This window comes from Macadamia integrifolia, chromosome 8 (assembly GCF_013358625.1).
Source record: "Macadamia integrifolia cultivar HAES 741 chromosome 8, SCU_Mint_v3, whole genome shotgun sequence".
Classification (NCBI taxonomy): domain Eukaryota; kingdom Viridiplantae; phylum Streptophyta; class Magnoliopsida; order Proteales; family Proteaceae; genus Macadamia; species Macadamia integrifolia.
The window spans coordinates 9,459,263-9,482,132 of NC_056564.1; the positions used below are offsets into that span (position 1 = coordinate 9,459,263).

The window sequence follows — 22,870 nt, forward strand, 5'->3', positions numbered from 1 at the left end:
AAACAGGGATGAGAAAAACAGAGGATTATTTTCCATTGGGGAAACCCCAGTACAGAACATACTATTTTCTTCCCCATGTATGCCCTTGCAAATAAGGAAAGGGACATTAAGTTGGGCAATTTTTTCCAATTTGACAATTGCATCTGGCCCTAAACTTGAAAACCACAAGCTTAATTCAGTCGATCTAGATGGGAATTCATGGTACGGATCTTCTGGTAGCCTTTCTATCTTTCCCACCAAGTTTAGAGCTCAAAGGTGATGACAATGAGACAAGGGAACTAGTATTGGAAATGCATACTCTTGAGTTGATAATTCCAGAGTCAATGATTGAATTCTGTCCAACTTAGCAATTGATGACAACACTGACTCCACTTCTGATGCTCCTATTCTTTCTATTTTTAGTTCTTGGAGATTGATCAATTTGGTCATCTCATTTTGTTTCCAAACAAGGGCATCCACCAACCATAGAGTTTGGAGGGTGGTTAGGGTGTCAATTCATGGCAAAGCAACAACCTTTTTGTCCAAACCATCCATCCCAGTATGAGTAATTGAAATGCAAGTGCCTTAATTGCGTCAGCTTGGATAAAGCACCAATAGCTATATCAGACCAATGACATTCACTCCACTCTAAGTCTAAGGTCTTTAGGCTCCGCAAGCTCTCTATGGATGATAGAAGCTTTGCGCTTGTGTTAGACAATCGCAAGTACCTCAAGTGAATCAACTTTCCGAAAGCATCAGGCAATCTCATACCATCTTGAAGGTCAACATTTGATAGGTCAAGCACCCTCAACAATCTGATATTTGAAATGGATTCCAATTGCTGTTGTTGAAGAGATTCTCTATCGCCCTGGTTGAACAATAGTACTGCACGTAGGTGTGACTTAGAAAGGTTGGAGAAATCTGTAGAAACGTAACTCTAAAACGATGCAGAAGATAATGGAAAAACAAAACAAGCAATGCACACGGATTTTACGAGGTTCGGCAAGGTTGCCTACGTCCCCGGTGAGATGAGATTCTGCTTCACTATCAATAGAGAATAGGGTTACAGCGCTCGTCCTCACACCTCTCAGTATTGCTTGCATTACAAAAAAAGAAACACTTGCTACAAATATATAGCGAAAAAACCCTAATCTGGAAAGTACACAATTGCCCTCAAATAAAAAATTCAAGCGGGGGGCTACGCCCCCCTACACTCCCTGCTATGCAGGGGGGCCTCCTGCCCCCTTGCAACCCCCACGACCCACTAACCGACTAGCGGGACCGCCGTCCTGCCTGTCTAGGTGGTGCACCAGTACTCCCTGGATTAAACTGCAACGGTATGCAAGACATCATACACCAACAAAATCATCACCTTCTGATCCCTGAATGTATTGCATATCTTCGTGAGTTGAATACACTTGAAGCCATAGTTGAAGATGATAAGGAGCATGAGGCACGAGGATAATAATCTAAAAAGTTCTCCTCTCAACCTTTTGAAATGCAAAACTCTTGCAGAAGGTCGTGGATTCGACAAGACAAAACTTTCCCCAAGTTATCTTGGTTTACCACTTGAAGCATGTTTCTGTCGATCAGTTCATTCAAGTACTCCACAGCCACACCTTCCAATATTGTTTCATCTCTTTCACACACCTTATAAAACCCTCTCTAACCCACAAAAGAATCAATCGCTCAGCATTTATCTTATGATCTTCTGGGAATAAGCCTATATAGAGATAACATGCCTTCAATTGATAAGGTAAATCATTGTAACTCAAAGACAATCTTTTGAAGGTTGTTTTTCCCTTGGCCTTCTTTCATCATAGTTTGTTGGTGGATGCGGTCTCTCACTGTAAACCATTCTTGCAGCGACTTTCCCCTTAATAGACCAGCCAACACAGTGATAGCTAGTGGTAAACCATCACACTTCTTCACCATCTCTTTCCCCAATTCCTCCAAATTTGTGGGGCAGTCATCATTGTTGAATGCTTTAACAACAAAAAGCTTCCAACCGTCCATTTCATTTAGAGTTTGTAGATGGTGAATGATGCACTCTTTAGCAACTTTTGTGTTGCGGCTGGTAAGAATTACTCTTTCTTTATTCTTATTTTGTTGAGGAAATGCTCTGTTCAGACTCTCCCAAGCTTCCAAGTTCCATATGTCACCAAGTACCACCAAGTACTTACGATCTCTCAATAGCTCACGGAGCTTCTCTTCCAAATATACCTCTTCATTGAACACCCCCATCTCCTGTAATTCCTTTGTACTAAGATTGGGCTTGACTTCTTTTATAAGTCTCTTGAAGACGTCTTTGACAGTGAAGTCTTTCGATACGTACACCCAAGCACGACAGTCAAAATGGTGCTTAACTTCTTTATGATTGTAGAGCTTTGTGGCAAGAGTTGTCTTCCCAATGCCTCCCATTCCTGAAATGCAAATAGAGTGGCACTGATCTTCCTTGCACACTAATTCTGCTGCCAATTTCTCTATTTTTTCGTCCAACCCAAAAATATCTTTGAGAGTAGCATCGTCTCGAGGAAAGGATCTTCTCAACTGCTGAAATCTATCTTGTGGAGAAAGGCTCCTCCTATCTCCTCCTCGTGACCCGCCATCTTTCCTATTAATGCCATACCTCTGCATTTCCTCACCAATCCATCGGATCCGAGTTTTGACCTCTTCAATTTCCTTCCCTATGGTATAAAGGTTTGCACCTTTTTGGCAAATACAGGCATACTTCTCAAGGGAACCCAGGAATTGTCTCCTCCTTCGGGAACAATCTAAAACATCTTCATTCACAACCTTGACGACATAGGTGTCGATGATGTCCTCAATGTCATAAGCAGCATCTCTAATTTTTGATACCCAAGTGCGCACTACTATGGGGCCTTCATCTTGCCTTGAATCAGCATCTTCTAAGAAGCTCTGTATCCACATCAACTCATCCCGTAGATCGTTCACTTGGTCTTTCACACCAACCAAGAAAATTGATTGCTGAATGAGCAGGTCCCCAAGTATGCCTGCAACAGCGGAGACAAAAGCTTGTGCCATGTTGTGATTCTCCTTAATTTTCTCCTCTGTTTTCAGTTCCTTTTGTTAGGCTCCTCTGTTACTCTCTCATCTGTGCAGGTAAAATAAGATGAAACTTGAAGCTCATTTTTTATTGTAAGTTAAAGATTAGATTTTGGAATTACTTTATTTCCCATTTTATCATTATTGAACTTAAAAATCCTGAACAAAATTGACTCTTTCAGTATCTCTCTATTAGCCATCTTGAAGATTAATTAAGAGTTCCTCTGAAATAGTAAACCCTAAAGCAATTTGAACTTGTGGTAGCAAGAAGATGATAAGGGCACTCTTACACACTTGTGAAAGTAATTTTCATCAAAAGAAATACCTAAAAGTAAAATTATGTACCTGTAATGGCGATCCCAGATCTTCTAATGGAACAGAATATGATTGTGCTTTGAGATCCTACTGTCATTAACAGCCAGTAACTAACAGCTAAGAGCAGGGAGGAAGTGGTTCTTTGGGAAAAAATTTGGGAAAAAAAATTGTCTGCAATTCAGATATGGTACAATTCCATGAAATACCATCTTCAGGGGATGACACGTGGCTAATATCAATGCAGTGGTCCAGATCTGATTTAAATGACTCTTCACTGATTTTAGGTTTTATTAGTTGTACCAAATCTGGACCGTTGCATTGGTATCAGCCACGTGTCACCCCCTGAGGGTGGTATTTCACGGAATTGTACCAAATCGGAATTGCAAACGATTTTAACCCGATTCTTTGGTGGTGACTGTCTGTGTTAATGATCATATAGGAAATGATGGCCATCAAAGCCAAAGGTAGCCAAAGGTTGCAGATCATCACAATGGGAGGAATGAAAGAAACAAGAAAAGTGTGAAAGCTATGACTCTAAAGATGAATGGTTATTTGGCCATTTCATTCTTTTCATTGTTAGACTTTCTTCTATTTTAGACACAGTCGACATTATTGGTGATAAATGCTGATCAGTCATATCGTGCCTATCGTATCATATATTCATATTTATCTTATCGTATGGTATCGTATTATATGGTATCATTATAGGCTAGTGTATCCAGGATCCGATATCGACATGGTAAAACAATAAATTTTATATTTATTTATAAAAAATAGGGGTAAAAGTGGCCGATCAATGCCCATACAGGTCGATCCATGATCGGTATTGAAAATTGATGTCAGTATCCGATACCCAAGAACTAAATCCTTGGTTGGTGGAGGTTTGTGAACCCTAGTATGGTGCCATTGAAGTTTGATCCTCTTAGTGGATAAAGGGAAACTTTCTCCGAATTATACCTTGTTATGCCCCACTTTGTTCATACATAAAACTGCATGAAAAGACAGTCTTACCCTAAGTGGTTGATGCCTCTATGCGCTCTTTCATTGGTTTGCATATTACCGTAATAGACATTTTAACAATGAATTAAATTGGCAAGGGAAAGTTGGGGGATTTAGCATATCCCCTATAACCACTATGTCTATCTCAGCCTATGTGTATAAAATATATCACTACTGATACAATAAATTTATTATAATTTATATCATCCATAGCATCACACCTAGATTTTCTTAATCTACAAATATTTTTAATTCACCACTACACACCATCCACCATCATTATTATTTATGATATTAATTTACAAGACAGTTTTTTGTCCGAGAGCAGCCCCTGCGCCACAAACATATATGGGGCACACAATGACCACCGTGCATCTCCTTGGGGCACGTGCCCTTGTGTCTGAGCTTAGGGGCTACTCTCAGATAGAAAACATTTGCCCTTTAACTTATTTACTAGCCCTATTTAATTCATCGTACTAAATCTTTTTGTATTCATCACACTGTTTGGGCCAACCCAACCCCAGCCCAATTAGGGTCAATCAGGGTAGGGTTGGGTTGGGCTAAGCCTGATAAGGTTGGGCCTAGACTGAGATATCCCAACCCGACCTAGGGTTGGTTAGATTTTGGTTGAATTAAGAGACCTTAGGGGTTGGGTTAGGGTTTTAAGAAATCTGGCCTATTAACAACCCTAGCTAGGGGTGCCAACCAATCAGGCTTGGTCGGTCGAGCTCGGTTGGGCCTAATCGAGCTTAGTTGGGCCTCTTGGCTTGTACCATGAAATACCTGTTTAAGAAATTAGTTGGGCTAGGTCAGGCTCGGTCAAGCTCAGTCGAGTTTTGACTTTATTTGGGCTTCTACTAATTGGACTAATAGAGCCATAATCGGGGCTTAGTCAGGCCTTAAATAGTCTAATGTACCATTAAAGACTTAAGCGGGCCTTAAATGGGCTTTATTTGTCTTAGATTTTATAAATTTTAATATATTTTTTAAATCATCAACATTTTTTTTTTTTTGTACAATCATCATCAACAATTTAGAAAAGAATTTACACTTAATTACATTCAACAATTTAGTCTCAAAAAAAAAATTCAAAATATACCATATAAACGATTGAGCTAGTAAGTCAAGCTTGTAAACATGTCAGGCTTATTGGGTGGCCATCGGGCTTACACCGTGCACCATGAACCATGGGTGTCAATTCAGGCCTGGCCCGATAGGCCCGATCGAGCCCACCCTATTAAAGCCGAACCATTAGTTGTTTAAGGCCCGATTACGACTGGGTTAGTAGAAGCCCAATTAAATCTCAAGCCAAACTGAGCTCAATCGAGATTGACTTAATCCTTAAATAAGCAGGTCATGGTGCAAAGGTACAGGCCCAGCTAGGTCCAACCAAGACTGGCCCAGCTCTACTGATTGACAACCCTACCTTGAACTGCCTATGTAAGCCCGACACATTTATTAATCAGGCTAGTCTAAGTCGAGCCGTAAACATGTCAAACCCCAAAAATGATACCACTATAGGGGTGTCAACCAGTCGGGTCAGGCCAGTCTTGATCAGGCCTAATCAGGCTTGACCACTTGGAAGCTTTACACCGTGAACACCTGTTTACTTAAACGGGCCTAGCTTTGGGGCACATGGCATGGTTTATAATCTGACCGGCCGGTGTCGACCTTTAATCGGGCTTCCTTAAACATGCCTTAACCGAGCTTTAACCGGGCTACGGACCTATTTAAGTCTAAATGGGCTCTAAACGGGCTTTAAATGTACCTACCTTAAAATTCTATTCTAAAGTGGGTGAAGACCCAAAAATATGTGACTCAAATATTTAACAAAGAAGATAAGTGACATGAGATTATATCTTCATTAAAAAAAAAAAAAAAAAAAAAGAGATTATGACCATTACAACTTACAAAATAAAGTTTAATTAAATTAAATCATACTACAAAGCAAAGGGTATGAAAATTTAATTAATTTCTTACTAGTAATGGCAAAATAGGAATTTTATGTAGTATTAAAGGGGGTCGGGCTAGGTCAGGCTACAACAAGTCGGGCATATAAACGTGTTGATTTGGTCGAGCACTCGATGGGTTAGCTACATGCACTGTGAATGCCTGATTAATAAAATTTTCGGGCTATCGGGCTGGTCCAGGTCGGGTCATAAACATGTCGGGCTCGGTCGGGCTTACCGTTGCGGGCTCAGAATTGACACCCTTACCCTTAGGTATAAGTCTTTATCCTCTGGACGTACGTGCAGAGTAATTACTCTGGACATACGGTGGTAGAGTGGCATCTATTTGCAAATGCGGCGGCACTGCTCCCTAGGAGCTGACTTGGAGTCGGAGACTCGGAATCGCCATCTTCCCATTTTCCGGTTTCTCCTTCCTTCTATATCTTTGTTCCCTCTCTTGCAAGCTTCTCTCTGATGTCTATGGCAAAACGGTTCAGGTTAGTTGTGATAGTCGTTTGAAACTTTGAGGCGAGTCATGATCCTTAAAAGTGTCACCCCACCGTCTGCGCTGCTCTCAGTCAAGCCCCATCTCCTTCGAACTCCTTGCCTTCTTCCGTTGTTCAATGTCAGAGCATTACATTTGAAGAAAAAAGCGAACCTGGTAATTTCAGTAGCTCTTTCTGTCTATTGCCTTTTTGGATTTTCAAAACTAAGGAAGATGTATTTATTTTTGCAGCGAAGGATCAGGGATTTCAAATGCAGAGCAGAGTTTTCTGAGGACGCCCCTTTTGCGGTTGCAATCGGAGCTTGTGTTCTCAATTCTCTGATTTTCCCGGTCTCTGGTGTTCCTCAAGATGATGAAAACTCTGCTATCGATGCTACTGATGCGAGGTTTGCTGTAATGGGGATCATAAGCTTCATACCCTACTTTAATTGGCTGGTTAGATGCTATTACTCCATTTAAATGTTTATGTCAAGTGTTAATCACCACACTCCTAACCTAGTCATGCTATTTGCGATAGAGTTGGGTTTTCGCTTGGCTTGACACTGGTAGACGGCGTTATGTGATCTACTCCATAGTATACTTGGCCCCTTACCTCAGGTTTAACTTTTACGTCCCATATATGTCTTTGGTGTTTGAAATTTTTTCTGCCTTACTAGTTATCTATCTTCTGTCTGCAAATGCTATAAATCTGAAACTAAAATCTCAGAAATATAATGCATGGACTGTTTATATTTCTTATTGTCAAACTCTCGAGGCTATAATTGCTAACTGCTTGCTCCACTTGCTGAATCTGGCTTAAAAAACCTGAGTTTTATGATAAGTCCTTATAAATTTATCAATTTTTAGTGGATCAAAGTTTTGAAAAGAATGGAATTTCAGACTTTTTTTTTCAAGGACGTTTCATTTTCTATGCTTAATACTTCATATCTGAATTGAATTGTAAAAATATCATTACCAAAAAAAAAATGCAATACTTATAATGTGGATCATCCTTTATATCTCCTCATTATTTTCCTTTTCCTTTTCAATCTGGAATAAGGCAAAATTGGGATGAAACTTAAGAGTTGCTGGAATAGTTGTGATTTTGGTTTTTCTGGACCTTGCTAAAATTGAATTTTTCCCAAGGGCATGCTTGGCGCAGCTCAGTTATCTCCCCAAACCTTTCTGCAACTACCAATAATTAGACTTTATCTCCTTCAAACATAAAACAAAACGACGATCCGATTTGTCTCTTGCATGCATCTTTGTGTCCATGAAGTGATTAAATATCTAAATAAAAGTTGTTCTAAGTTTCTGAAATATACCACTCTAATAGACTTGAGCTTTTGGCAAGCTAGAAAAAGTGTACCATTAAACAGTGAAATGCCACTTCAATCATACTGTCAATACCTAAAAGGGATAACCATTTTTATCATTTCATGTGCCCCAATAAGAGCTAATGAGATGATCTTCCAATTGATTCTGCGTCAGGTATTCAGATAGCAGCAATTAATTAGTGTAAGTTGCTAAGAGTATTTGCATCCATGTAGAAAGTGATGCACCTTCCTACTGAGGATGTTGCGATTTAACTAAGAACATATTCCTCTTCTGAGCTTAATCAGACGTGAGAAGTACAATAGAAGTAGAAAAGAAATATGATCAAGAATCCACCTGGTCAGCACCCCTGTCTGAAATCCACCATGTTGCTACTGAATCCGCAGTAGCTAAATGCTTTTGAATTCACAAGAGTTAAAACTCCTGAATCCACACACCAAAACAAAACAAAGCTTCTTCTTTATTTTTCAAATCATTGGAGGCTGTTAGGTCTTTCACATATTTAAATAACAGAAAAGTATCTCTGAGCTTCCAGCAGAGGCTATGTTAGAAGCTCCTCTCGCTCTCCTCCTACTCCCTGATTGGTGAGTTCTGCATACCACTAGCTCAGAGAACCCTCTCCCTTTATATAATGCTGAAAGAAACTGAAAAGAAACAAACCTAAATTGATTCTAACAACTCCTCTTGACCAACCTGTTAAGGAAGTCCTAAACTGACCAATCTCCTTAGTAATAAAAGGAATGACAACCCATACTAAATAGGGACTTCCTCTCTTGTGCCTGCCAGTTACCAGTACTTGGGAACCTATATATACTTTCTTGTAAATATTGACAACTTTTTCAAGTTTTCGGAATTCTAAGAGAATGATGGCAGTGTTTTGTGTGATTTCTATTATCTCTGAAATAACACAATGATTTGTTGTTCTGCCTGTTCTGAAAACATAAGGACCAGTCCTATCAACCTTGACGTGGTTTGCCATTAAATTTCCTCAAAGTTTAGTATTTTAAATGATAATTCCCATCTTCCATTCACAATGCAAATATTTTAGAGCAAGCTTTCACCAACCCCCAAAAATAACCCCACAAAGTCCATCTGAAGAATTCTTAGTTTCATTGGCCTGAATTTGACCTCTCAATCTCCTGTTATTGCGAGGAACAAAGCGAATGAGGACATTACACTTCACTCCCGTCTTCTCTGTTCTCTTACAAAACTTGAAATATGCAATTCCTTGTTATTTGTCTGAAGGCTTAGGCTGGAAGTCAATGGCCTAATTATGCTTTTCAATGGTAGAAAGGAGCTAGGCCTCCTTCTCTAAACTACCAAAGGACAGCAATTTGTTCACCAACTTGACACACCATCTTTAACCCATTGGGAAACTTCTCTCAGGTTCTCTTGAACCAGATCCTGTTGAAGCACTACAGCCTCTGTGGGCACCCATTAGTGACACCTTTCACATTAATAATGTCAAAGCTACATTAACCTTGCCTGCTGATTCAGAAACATTCACTGTTTCTATCTGGATTGACCTATCTATGTCACCTTTCAAAATGTTATCTCTAATTGGAGTCTCAGGGATAAAACCTTCATCATGGAACAACTCGGATGCAGCTTCCTTAAGCACAATAGGTGGTATCAGAACTGATACTGCATCTGGAGGAGGTTGATTGCTTGTAAACATTCAGAAGCCCCAATTATAAATTTTTAAACACTAGGAGATGTTACTGGAAGAGACTAAGGACTGGTTGTATCACATGCTTTTATTCCCTATGACAATTCTATTTGGCCTTCTCCCTCGTTTCCTTTTTCGAAATCAAATAGCAAGTCCCTTTACATGATTAATTTTAAAGTTTCTCCAAGATTTCATTGGATAGATGATGTTTAATGGATTCTTTCTGAATCTGCCTCTTCAAACCAAAAAACTGTGAAAGTTATATCTTTTTTCTTGGTTATTCTGAAAAAAGCTGAAATCATTTTACAAGGTCAAACTGGAAGTGTCTTATTCAAAAAATTTCTGGAATTCCTAATCTTATGTTCTTTACATTCTGATTCCTTTAATGTACAATGGCATTTGTTACTCAAGAGACAGGATATTTGTTATTGTATAGGGTTTTCCTGATTCATTCCTTGTTACCAATGTATTTGGTCTGGGGAATTACATTTGGTTCTGCTCACATTATTCTGTTTCAAATTCAATAGAACGAACTTGTCGCTTTCTCCTGAGGAGAGCTGGCTGCCAATTGCTAGCATCGTCTTCTGCATTATTCACATTCAGGTATTTTAGGATATTCTCTTCGTTTTCTCATTTTCCTTTCTCCATAATAACTTGGGTTTCATTACAAGAAAATATCACTGTCATGACGACATGAACCATACATGGTAGGGTCTACTGGAACTTGACCAAGAAGTTCCATTATAGTATTCCATAAAATTTGCTTTCCTTTCCCTGTCTCTGTACAAAATGAATAAGTATGGATACTACTGATCAGCCAGAAAGTTGTGTCAGATAGGTTTCATTCTGTCTGATTCAACTCTGTAGACCCACTGTACAAAGGGCTGCTTCTACAATGTCCTTTTTTATATCCGATTCCGCCTTGGCAAACCTTAAATCTCACAACGCCTTAACACATTGACAGCTTGAGGCAAGCATTAGTAATGGAGACCTTCAGGGCTTCCAACAATTTGGTGCAGCTCTAAAGTCTCTCTCATCGATGACCAGGCAAAAGGATGTTTCTTTTGAGGATCATCAAGGATCTCCAGAGAAGGTATTGGATTTTCGTGATCCCCTTTTTTTATTTTTTGTTGGATATAAGTAATCAACAATGCATCTTGAATTGTTAAATCAGGGAAGGGAAAAAGAAAAAATGAATCCGCCCTCTGCCGGAGAAAAATCAAGTAATGAGATTCAAGGACAGAGAAGAGTTGACAGAAAGCCACTGGATGAACACCGACACCCAGAAGAAAATGGTGACTCGAATGATACAAGTATCGACTAAGACAAGTGTGGGAGGTGCACGGTTGTGAGGGATGCAATTTAATGAATATGCATTGCTTTGTTAGGTTCATGAGGTATTTATCTCCATTAAGGGAGTTTTTGGATTGATTATAGTCATTGATGACACTGGGTTCACCTCAAATCTCCTGGAAGGTACTGTATGCCATCAACCATAAAGAACCATTTTGAATTTGAGAAGAGGAGCGAGGCCTGTAAAATATTTTGTTATTGATCCATGCAATCAATTACTTTTACAAAATTGAATGCTACGCACCAAAGATAGGATGTATGCATATAATCAATGTAACAAAGCTCAGAATTAACCGGCCCCAGCTTAATCACATTGCCCATAAAAGGGAAACAAACGCCCATCCCTTCCCTTTTCCCCTTTCTCAGGTGAGGTAAGGGACTGAAACCATAAGGAAGCGAATCTTGGACCTCTCTCTCTCTCTCTCTCTCTCTCTATATATATATATATAGGTTGCAGGCAGAACTTTTAGGATGTGTTCGGTATGCATTTTAAGAATGGCGGTTTGGTAGACCGTATGACGGAGGAATCATTCACTGAGAGCTCTTTCTTAAGGGGTTCTCCCTCACACACGAAGGGTGGATTAGTGCAACATGGGTAAGATCTTCATGGAATTGGTTTCACTAATTCCTATGAAAATCTTTTTCTCTTCTCTGTTTTTACTTTGACATCGGATTATTTATTTCATACAAGGGTAGAGATTAAGGATCGACTAATCTAACACCATTGATGTGAACTTGAGGAGAACTCGATCCTAAAAGCTAGCTCATAAGCATATCAACCCTTTCAAATTCCCTTACGACACCATGGGATCAATCTTCCTCATGACGAATAGAGGTTCGTAACACAGGCCTATGTGACACCATCTTCCTTGACTACAATCAATTCATTCAGATTGGAATCGCCCAAACAAATAAAAAAATCTTTAATTTTTGTTGCAAAAAATTCATTGGTGGATGCCGCTGGGCATGCAACTAAGGGTTTTCCTAAGTGACAATACAATAAACCATGTGATTGGATCATTATTCCTACCCCTTATTTACGAATGTACAAAATGCCATCAAACTTGCAACCTTGTATTCATAATACGTTCAAAAGCTTATAATTCACCATGTTAGTGAGGATCAACGATCTCTCTCTCTTTTTTTTTTTTTTTTTTTTAATGATAATTATAATAATAAACTTGAGGATTATGATACAACAAGTATGTTTTATTTACACAACGACATCCAAAATCTTATTGGGGTCGGCCATGTATAGATTCCAAGTAAGGATGACCACGAGGATTTATGCAAAAAGATTGATAGATTATGACTAATTATAATAAGTGTGGCAAGTAAGGATGACCACGAGGATTTATGTATATTTTATTTATCATGTGCCATTTTACTTACTAAAAGAATTAAAAAAAAGCTAAAAATTATTGATAAAAATGAATATTGGGGAAATCAGGAGAGGTGAACGATTCTGATTCTGATTCTTAAAAACGTGAGAGCAAATACACAGCAAAAGCAAGAGCATTTAAAAGCAGTCGCTAAAGAAGCCCGCTTAATTGGGTAGGAAAATTAGTGCCAATAAGCTCAACACCATAGTGAGGAGAGGAAAAAAGAGCAATATTGTTGGATATGTATGTCCATAAAACCCGGTTTATTAATAAGATTATTTATTTTCATTTATGCATGACATGTATTTATTAGGCTTGTAAGTCGTTTCATGGTTTCTCACCCAAATTGTAGGGCTCGACCCTAGTATGACTTCGGATAGAGTTTTGTGGAGGACAAGAACCTGTGTTGCTGACCCCCTATAAGAAATGTTTCCATGATGCGTATCTATATTCTACGATACCCTCTTAACTTATCTCCATATTTTCTCCTTTTAACTTATCTTTTATGCTTCTTTACTTTCTATTATTTTATAGTTTTAGATCCACGTAGCCGACCTCATTCAGTTGAGATAAGGTTATGTTTGGGTTGTAAGTCGTTTCATGGTTTTTCACCCAATTTTTTTTTAATTAGGGATAGGACCGGACATTGTTGTATAAAGACAAGATTCGTACCCATCATTTTACCTTTGACATGAGAGATTTTATTTGTTGCAGTGTTGTATCATGTGTTTTGATAAACCAATAGTTGACGTCTAACAGATTATATATCGATACACTGGACACATGGTCATATATTGTTAATGAAAAAGATCGTCAACATGTGATCCACTGTCCTTAATTGGAAAATATCAAGGAGAGAGAATGTTTTCACTTGATCTGATAGAAGTCTGATACTAGTGTCATTTTTGTAAATTGTTTACAATATTAAAAATTAAATATTTGATTTATTAATTTTTATTTGAAATATTCTTTCGACGTCCAATCATGTTCACAGAATCTTTAAAACAGACATGTACAATGCTGGGTTAAACAGTATTAAATTACATATCCTTTAACTCATCATGGGATATTGGAAAAATTGAAGATCTTATGTATAAATTAAAAAATTAATATTGCATGACAATATTTAGTAATATGAAATAGTTAATTATATTTTTATTTATTGTAGTGTATAAAATATAATTTGATTATACTAATACCATAATAAAGAAAGATAACAATTCTTTTAAATTCTACATCTTCCGTTTTAGAAGTAAATAGAAAATTTTGAGGTTCTCTGTTTAGAAACAAAGATTGGAGGAGACGAGAAATCCATGAAGGGTTTTATTATAAAAGGGACAAGGAAGCTATAGTTTTTTTTCTAAACCTCCTCTCTCATCTCTCACGTTACTTCTTTCTCTCCATTCTCTAATTTGTGAATGTGAGTGTGAGAGGGCGTGTGGGTCGTAGTTTTCTCAAGTAGTGTGCAAGAACTATTATTTGAAGGAGGAATTTCGATATGGAGTTCTAAGGTAAACTGGTTCGTTCTCAAGTAATTAATATATATATATATATATATTTTTTATTCCAATGATGATTTTATTATTTCTGTTTCCATCTTTTCCCTCCGGGCAAGGGATTTGAAGCTCATTCTTTTTTGTATTCAATCCAAAATCTCTTGCAAGAAGTGAAATAAGCTTAAGGTTTGAAGGGGTCATAGAGACATGGGAAGAGGAGTGATGTATCTCATGGAGCAATTGGCCGCAGCGAGCGCTGTTATGGGCTACTTGGTTTTACTTTATTATCATCGACTACAAAAACCAAATCCCGTAACCACCAAAAAGGTGAAAGAAATTGGCAAGCCATTAGGTCGCCCTCTTATTAAGACCAATTCTTTCGAGGCATGGTATCTCATGAATTTTCCGCTTCAAATTCGGTAGCAGTTACTTATTAGCTTAGACAAATTTACATATTTGGTAATAGTTAGTGCTGTGATGTTAAGAACATTAAATCTATGACCATAATTGCATGGTAGAACATGCTGATGCAGATGCACGATGGATTTAGGAAAAATAAAATCTTTTTGATTTGATTTTCTATTGTTTTAGAAATAATTTCTTTTTAAATTAGCTAACTTCTAATTTTAGAATAGTTTCCTTTCAAGTAGTTTCTTTTTTTTGGTTTTGAAACCATGGCTGCCGATTCTCTCTATCTTTCCCCTTCTTCTTTCTCTGATATTCTTTTTTCTTCCTCTCTATTAGTCTGATTGTTCTCTTCTCATCTTCTTCTTTTCCCCTATTTTCATTTCCTTTTTCCATTCTACTTCTTGGTGATCTCTTTCACAGCCCCTGTTCTGGGCGACAAAATACAGCTCAAGGAATCGACTGTATCTCCCTAGATACAAGTGTTTTCACCTCCAAACTTTGGGGCTAGAATCACCTTCCTAAGGCGACCTTACCGCAGAGTTTTTGCGACCAGATTCAGCCTCTGTGGTGAACTTTGCGACCCAGTTCAGAACTGGTTCCCCTGTTACCGCCTAACCTGAGTAGTAGAAGCAACAAATCTCCTCTTGCTTCCTGCTTGAAGTGTTTATCAGTCAGATTCAAGAGACTCGCCGAAGGAGTTCTGTTGATTTGAAGATTTTCTGCTACGGCTGGTTTGAGTTCCATCGTGAGCTAGGAGGAAGAAAACCTTATTAGGTTTTACATCCTTACTTTATCAGATCCCAGAAATACCCCTCATCTTCTCCTATTATTTGCACTTAACCTATTTATTTCTTAATTTCAGATCTACCCTTCCCATCTAACACGTTGTTTCCCTTTTGAGAATTCCCTTATGTTTGAGTCATCATCTATTTATCATTTTGCCACCCTTTATTAGAAACTTCAAGTTATTCACAATTCTGTCATTCTTCTTAAAAAAAATTCAGGATAAGCCCTTATATTAAAGTTTTTAGTTCTAGAACTACCCTAGCTGCCATTTAATTATTTCTAAGGCCCTGCTTGTTTCTAAAATTACAAGAATACCCTTCAACCATCAAATTTGAGATTTTTAGTCATTTTTATGGGCCTTAAGCGATCCGATTCCCTCGAATCCACATCACATGCTTTCCTTTTGTGATGCTTCTGCTCTGAAATTTGAACTTCGGTTGTGTTTTGAGATTTGTGGGGCCTGTGGAGAAAGAAAAATTTCCGCCTTTGGTACTTTCATCCTTGTTTTATTGAGACAGTTCGGAATAACTAACTTCCTACTGTTATCTTGTTAAATTAAAAAATCAAAGAGTAGAGATGGCACTGGAAGCACAGAGGAGTAGATATTCTTGTGAGGGAAATGATGGCCTAGTGTCTGTTCCTGTTGTGCTTGTGCTTGTGCTTGCAAAATTTTCAGTTGCCGACTTGATGGTCTCATGTGATCCTCTTCAATTGGTAGAATATGTAATATTGCGTTGTTGCAAACCTAGTCTATAGCCTTGGCTCAGTGCCTAGGCGCTTAGGCTTTTCCATGGACCTGCTGAGCCCAAATTTTCTAGAAACCAATCGTTCAGCCCGTCAACAGTTCGATATGTTTGACTTTTCTCAAGGCAAAAAATCCATCCTCCAATCTTGAAGCTTCAAATTCCCAATTGCTCTTGTTCCAAGAGTTTCTGACTTTGCTTCTATGTCAATAACCTTGATGGGGCTTCTGTTGTGAATAATGGTTTATGAACGTGGTGTTCCCCACAGCTGTAAAAAATATTCCATCGACTTTCCAACTCACTGATTGATATTTCCCTGGGAAGTTGCCACTTCTCTTTTGTTGCACTAGTTAAAAGGGTTGTCTATGATAGAATACCCATGGTTGCAAAACTTGTTTGGATATTTATTTTCACCATCAATTATTCACGTTGTAAACTATCTGTACGTGGTTGCTTGGTACATTCACCCAAAAATTGAGGCAGCTATCTAGTATCGCATAACTTTTGCAGAACCTATGCCAAGGGATGTGACTGGGAATGTCTGGTTGGTGGAGACCCTAGCTGGCCCAAGATGATAACTCAAAAGCTGAACTTGATGGTTCAGCCCAAGTCTCAACCCAAATTATAAAATTCCATCCCAATGTACCAAAGAAGAACTTGATGCTAAACAACTTAGTTTTTAAGGCGGTAAGGCGACGGAGCCGTATGAGGGTCTTTCGGAGCGTCTTAGCGATAAGGCGGGCATAAAACGTCACTTTATTGACTAAAGCGTTTCTGTGTAATTTTTTTTATAAAACCAATCTATTTTGACTCAAATCCTAGTTGAATCCTATTACTCATATGCTAAATAAATATTAAAGGTTCATATTCATACCAATATAAGATATTCATCAAGAAAACAAATCAATAAAGTGAATAAACTAAGTTCATCTTCATCAATCATCAATCATCAATCATCATAACATATTAACATATAATATAAATACATAATTATGAAACAAAATTATAAATATAGAGAAAGAAGACACAAAATACAAGTATTTATTATACTTACCTCTATGATACCAAAATGAGTACCTAAGCCCTAAGGTCATCCACTATATTTCTACTCCTGTCAAAGAAGAATGAAGGTCACCGTTGCCGGAGCAAGATCACCGTTGCCGGAGCAAAATGATCGCTTGGATCAGTGGTTCTTCCTTATTCCTTGATTCCTTCTCAAAGCCATTTCTTAAAACCCTTGACAAAATCCAAACCCTGTTTATGAATCGTATTTTTGTTTTGTTTGTTTTGATTATTTTTTGTGGAGTAAAGCTGATCCCATACATCTCAAGTGTTAACAAAATCATACACTTACCAATAAAAAAATACATATTTGGAATCATCATCAAGTAATTTTAAAATGTGTTAAAAAAAAAAAAAACATAAGGCGCCACCATGGTTTTAAGTATCGGTGCGTATCGTGCCGTATCGGTAGGCATCGGCACGATACATACCGATACGCTACAGGGAATTTTTGGCCCTCTTTTGTGTATCGGCATATCGGTAGTACCATATCGATATGGTATCGATACGTACGATATTCTACAATACGAACTTTTGAAAATATAAAAATTCCCGTGAGTATCAGTACGTATCGACTGTATCAACTGTATTGAATCGTATCGTATCGTATCGGTACGATACGGCTACTTAAGTGTGAATGTGTCTTTTGTTGTTTGAAACAAACACTTCAAACTCTCACCAACAGTTTTCTATATTTTTCTTCTTTCTTCTCCTTTGATTTACACACCTTTTTGGAGACTCAAATGGTAGATTGAAAGAAACATTGTGGAAGTGAATGGTTCAAAGAATGAGAAAAACATAGTCCAAGAAGAACCTTGAACTTGAAAGTTGCAAATTTTGAATATTAAGTTCTTGAATCTTTACTCATTTTTTTCAACTTTAACCTTAGATTTTCAAGTTTTTTTACAAATCTAAGGTTCATCATACTTAGAATCACATTTTGTGCATCATTATTACATGAAATCATTGGATTTATAAGGATTTACATATTTTTTTCAAGAGAAAATGAGGGTTTCAATTTTTTTCAAATTTCTTAGATCTACTCATGCTCAATGGTTAAAAATGTTTAGATTTTTTATATGTTCTGTAAAAACAAGTGTTCTACAACTTCCATGGAAAATTTTGATTTTTCTCAAAAAAATATATTTTCTTAAATTTTTTTTATTCCGAAATTAATTTTTAAAAAAATTCCAATTTTTTTTTTTTTTTAGAAAATTTAGTTCATTCAACTTTTAAAAATAATGTCACAACTTATAATTACTAAATACATGATTTCAAATGATAATTACAAGTATTGACCCTCTACGATATATTTGAACATTTTCAACTCAATATATTTGTCTATCAATACGATACCCTCTATTTAAGTATTTATGTATTCTGTATGTTGTATATAGCTTTTTTTAACTGTTTTTTTTTATGCAAAAGTGTATAAAAATGTATTCTCTATCCATTTATGTGCGTATCTTTAGCGTATCTTAGCATATCTCAAATGCGATAGATACCCTCCGATATATATCTTAATTTTGACCGACCGATATGGCGATCAATACCGATACTTTAATCCTTGGGCGCCACTTCACATAAGGCGGAGCACTGTCTTACCATCTATAGATTGCATCAACGCCAAGGCGTCAGTAAGGCGACGCCTTAACAATGCCTTAAAAACTATGGTGTCTAGCAGATTCGTGTTGGATAACCCTTGATCCAATTATAAGATTATTTTATTTCTGTTTGTGATATTCTTGTTGGTATACTAACATGCATTTTCGGCACAAAGAAATAGGAACAAGTTTAAAAGATATCTCCAACCTACATAATCAAGAAACATAAGTCTTGAAACGTTCTAACCTAATAAAAGTGAAAAATAAATCTTTTTTTTTTTCCTCTGCACTCTGCAGAAGTCCAATAATTCTCCACGATGCTCACCATTGTCACTGGATTTACCAATCCATCCAGTGTTGGTACGTGGCGAGACATATGGCTAATAACTTGTTAAGTGCATAAACCTTTTTGTGTGTGCAGACCGTTTCACCATGCTCAATAGGGAAATTTTGATTGACTAATCCATCCAGTGTTGTTATGCCGTGATGCATATGGCTATAACAGAAGTGATGTGAAATCAGTAATCAAAATATCCCATATGTTTCTTTGTAATTCCTTTCCAATCAAAAGACTGATATGGGTCATTTCTGGTTTACTTTAACTGCATCTTCTGCCTCTAAATTTCGGCACAAATGTAACTAATAAAAAAAGGGTGTACCTAGTGTACGAGGCTCCTACCACTGCTGGGTCTGAGGAGAGTCATAATGTACACAGATTTACATTTGCTTTGCAGAGAGGCTGTACAGGTGTAACTAATACAAAACCTAATATTTGTCTTAAATGAGCTTGGCTGTGTGATTCCACAACTTGGCAATTGGCAGGGGGAAAAATAATAAGCCTTTTTACGGAAAGGTAACCCTAAAATCTTTGATTGAAAAACAGAAAATATTGCAGGGTGAAAGTTGACATAAACATTTTGCTTTGTGATTCTTTCATTCTCCTCTTTCACATTTGGAACTTCTTGCTCACCAAGTGCTCCATCTACCTCATTTCATACATTGCTATTGAATTCGTGGATTTCATCTCTATTACGGGGTCAGTCCAAAAATTGGTCCTTTTTACATTATCTATAGGTTGTATGGGCATTTAATACTTTGGGTTTTGTTTGTAATGGGGCTGCATTATAAGGCATAAAAGGGGGACCAAAGGGGTGCACAAAAATAAGTATTTTAATTAATGGTGGGCCAGTGGGACCGACAGACTAGAAGTTATTTTAGTAATTATATAATCGTAGTTGTTATAGAGACCTTGTGGGACCCATTCCTAAGCTCTCATAGATAAGTCTGGAAGAGTTCTACTAGGTTTGGTTTTTGTTTGAGAATTCAGTAGTTTGGTAAGTTATAGAGTTCTAAATTGTATTTTCTAAAGTAAGTTTACTTATTTTAAGAAACTAGATATTAGGAGTGTTTTATTTTTTTGGGTTCTTTAAATACATATAACACCCCTTAATCGATAGTTAATGAAATGTTTTTCATTACAACTGAGCTGTGAGAACTCTTCTCCTTTCTCCTATTTTCTTCTTTATTTACTGTTTACGTTTTTTCTCAGGGTACTGTTCACAGTCCCAAAAGCGGCCCCCTGTCTCTTCTTTTATTTTCTTTCTTTCCCCGTCGCAGGCCCCTGAAATCAACAAACCAGCCGGCCTTTTCAGCCCTGTATTATTAGGAAAATAGTTCAGATGTGGGCTTGTGGAGCAGTAGATCTGATATTTGATTCCTAATCTGGAATCTAGGTTGGTGGGTCAAAGTTTATGTGAATAGTGTTGAGTACCATTTTTTTGGGAGTGCTAATGAATATGTCATTGCTGGTCAATAATAATGCCCAATAGAACTATAAAAAAAAAATAGGTGACTATTTAAACATTGGGAGCTAATTTTCACTGAAAATTGGGGTGGGGTGGGGTGGGGTGGGGTGGGGGGGACTTTGAGAGTTTATTTAATGAGGCTTCTCAATTTGGTTTGTGTAATATGAGGGTTGCTGTGTTACAGTGCAAGTGGATCAAGTAATTGATTTGATTTGTGAATACGACACAAAAATGTTACATTCCAGATTATCCATAAAAAATATTACATTGCGCATAAAGCCCATGTTGAGTTTAACCTAATATTCTGTTCTATTTTCTAGTTGAAATATTTCAACAATGTTCTTTTTGATGGCTTGCAATTAGGGGTGTCAATTCTTAAACCGAACCGGTAAAATTGTCCGGATCAAACCGATAACAACACGGATCGAACCAAACCGAAGCCTTATTGGGTCGGTTCGGTTTTGAGTATTGCAACCCCAAAACCAAACTGAATCGCACCGGAAACCGGATGAACCTGAAACCAAACCAAAACCGGCACAAAACTCGAACCGAAACTGAAACCAAACCGGTAAGAAACCGAAACACTCCAAAATTCAATAAAAAGATCAAAATATGCATAGTTTTGTAAACATTTGTATGGAAAGTCGAATCCAAATTGGACCAAAAATCAAAATCAACCCGGTTACAAATCGATTTAAGAAACCGAAGACAAACTGAAACCAAACCGCATCGAAACCAAAATCAGACTAAAACCAAAATTTCTTTATTGATTCAATTTCGATTTCAACTTTTTCATACTGAAACCGACTCAATCCAAACTAAAACCTAAAACCGAGCCAGACCGACAGATTGACACCCCCTACTTTAGTGGAGAAAGAATTGTCTAGTTGAAAAGCAGTAAAAAGATACCAAAACTTTGAAAAAGAGAAAATATTATTACTTGTCAACATAAATGAAAATAGTATGCTTCTCTGTCTGTTTTGTTTGACCCTGTCTTCATTATATTTTGGTGATCTCACAGGATGTGATAGCTGGTGATGTTATAAACCCTGACCATATTAATGTGGAGTTTGACTCTATTGGAGGCTTGGAAAATATCAAGCAATCATTATTTGAATTGGCAATTCTTCCATTACGGAGACCTGAGTTGTTTGCACATGGGAAGCTTCTCAGTCCACAGAAAGGGATAATGTTATATGGACCACCAGGAACTGGAAAGACAATGCTTGCCAAGGCCATTGCAAAGGAGTCTGGAGCTGCCTTTATTAATGTCAGGATGTCTACTTTATTGAGCAAATGGTATGGTGATTCACAAAAACTTGGTAAGTTTCTGCTATCTTCACACTATTTTGACTGGCATATAAAAAGTATTTATTTATTTTGTTTTATATGCATAACTGGATGAGTTTATCATTATCATTTTACATATTATGGGATGCATTATATATTTAGATGTAAGCTGATGGTTTTGTTTACTCACACTAAAGGAAAAGAGTGGGTTAAAAGAATGTTATGGTACCATGAATTGTTTAATGGAATTAGATACTGGATTATCTTTCACTTAGATTTGTGTATCAGACTCATATCACCTGGTAATGCCTTAATTGATCCTTCAAGCCCTGTCAAACAATAACATGATATGTATCGAGTTTAAGAAAATCCGGGAGATATTAATATGACAACTCCTTAGCTGATGAATTTAACAGTGGATTGGTGAACAGGGGTGTCTGTGTGTGGGTCCTTACCCTATTAACTAGTCCCCCTTGAGGGTTTGTTTGGGTTTCGCCTTCCTTCTTGTACAAACAACAGTATTCTGTATATCTGTTTCTTTCATTGCAACAATTTCTGCTGTCATACATATATATATGGGCAAGAGAACCTACCCCGCTGCCGTAGGTACACTCCAGCATGTGGACCAATAGGAGGGCGTGCGGGAACATCTTCAGCACGGGGCATCACGTTCTTTCAGCATCCACTGTGTTTAGGCATGTACCTGCGCCAGCGGGTAGCATTCTTTCTTATATATATATATATATATATATTTAATGCTTTAGACTTTGGAATGGCACATCAAAGTTATTTTACATAATATTATGACATTAGGAAGTGGAACTGAACTCTCTAAAGCCTTTGCCCAGCTGCTTGTCAATCACATGAATCATGTTTTGCATTTTTACTCTAGTAATGCTATCTATAGGGTTTGTTCCAAAGCCCCCCCATGTCTCATCTAACTATTTTAAGCCAAGATATCCTTTGGATCCTCTGCCCTTTTAACACCTGCAATTTGCTCATCATCATTTCTTGTCACTGGTACATCCATTGGTCTTCAAATCATAAATAAAAAAAATGGATTTTTGTTCAAGAATGAAATCTTATAGAACTATCCATAGCCGGTTCATCCTTCAGAACCATACACATCCCGGATTTGATGAAAT

General features: G+C 37.4%; 3 protein-coding genes across 3 annotated transcripts in view; 2 read left to right on the forward strand and 1 right to left on the reverse strand.

The window, feature by feature from the left end:
• Window positions 1–490: 490 nt before the first annotated feature.
• On the reverse strand, window positions 491–3,024 carry LOC122086328 (putative disease resistance protein At1g50180). The gene is made up of 3 exons (XM_042655092.1): window positions 1,828–3,024; window positions 1,546–1,644; window positions 491–916 (listed from the first exon to the last, which is right to left on the reverse strand). Exons 1-3 carry the CDS (start codon window positions 3,022–3,024, stop codon window positions 491–493), a joined length of 1,722 nt encoding a protein of 573 aa, XP_042511026.1.
• A 3,626-nt stretch (window positions 3,025–6,650) lies between these two features.
• LOC122085949 lies at window positions 6,651–11,378 on the forward strand. Its single transcript, XM_042654576.1, has 6 exons — window positions 6,651–6,969; window positions 7,045–7,248; window positions 7,331–7,410; window positions 10,324–10,399; window positions 10,761–10,889; window positions 10,971–11,378. Exons 1-6 carry the CDS (start codon window positions 6,844–6,846, stop codon window positions 11,118–11,120), a joined length of 765 nt encoding a protein of 254 aa, XP_042510510.1. The 5' UTR covers window positions 6,651–6,843; the 3' UTR covers window positions 11,121–11,378.
• A 2,880-nt stretch (window positions 11,379–14,258) lies between these two features.
• The window catches only part of LOC122085525 (outer mitochondrial transmembrane helix translocase-like), an 11,769-nt gene continuing 3,157 nt past the window's right edge, over window positions 14,259–22,870 (forward strand). Inside the window, exons 1-2 of the mRNA XM_042653997.1 lie at window positions 14,259–14,411; window positions 21,457–21,757. Of these exons, the coding sequence (XP_042509931.1) occupies window positions 14,259–14,411; window positions 21,457–21,757 (454 nt within the window). The remainder of the gene's footprint in view (window positions 14,412–21,456; window positions 21,758–22,870) is intronic.

Bases quoted from the DNA above. Each gene is read 5' to 3' on its own strand.
- LOC122086328 (XM_042655092.1), bottom strand. From the start codon at position 3,024: ATGGCACAAGCTTTTGTCTCCGCTGTTGCAGGCATACTTGGGGACCTG. The intron at 1,645-1,827 runs GTGAGAGACCGC...TTTGTGGGTTAG, and splicing joins CGCTGCAAGAATGGTTTACA to AGAGGGTTTTATAAGGTGTG. The intron at 917-1,545 runs GTAAACCAAGAT...GCATCGTTTTAG, and splicing joins ACAGAAACATGCTTCAAGTG to AGTTACGTTTCTACAGATTT.
- LOC122085949 (XM_042654576.1), top strand. From the start codon at position 6,844: ATGATCCTTAAAAGTGTCACCCCACCGTCTGCGCTGCTCTCAGTCAAG. The intron at 6,970-7,044 runs GTAATTTCAGTA...TTATTTTTGCAG, and splicing joins TGAAGAAAAAAGCGAACCTG to CGAAGGATCAGGGATTTCAA. The intron at 7,249-7,330 runs GTTAGATGCTAT...TATTTGCGATAG, and splicing joins TACCCTACTTTAATTGGCTG to AGTTGGGTTTTCGCTTGGCT.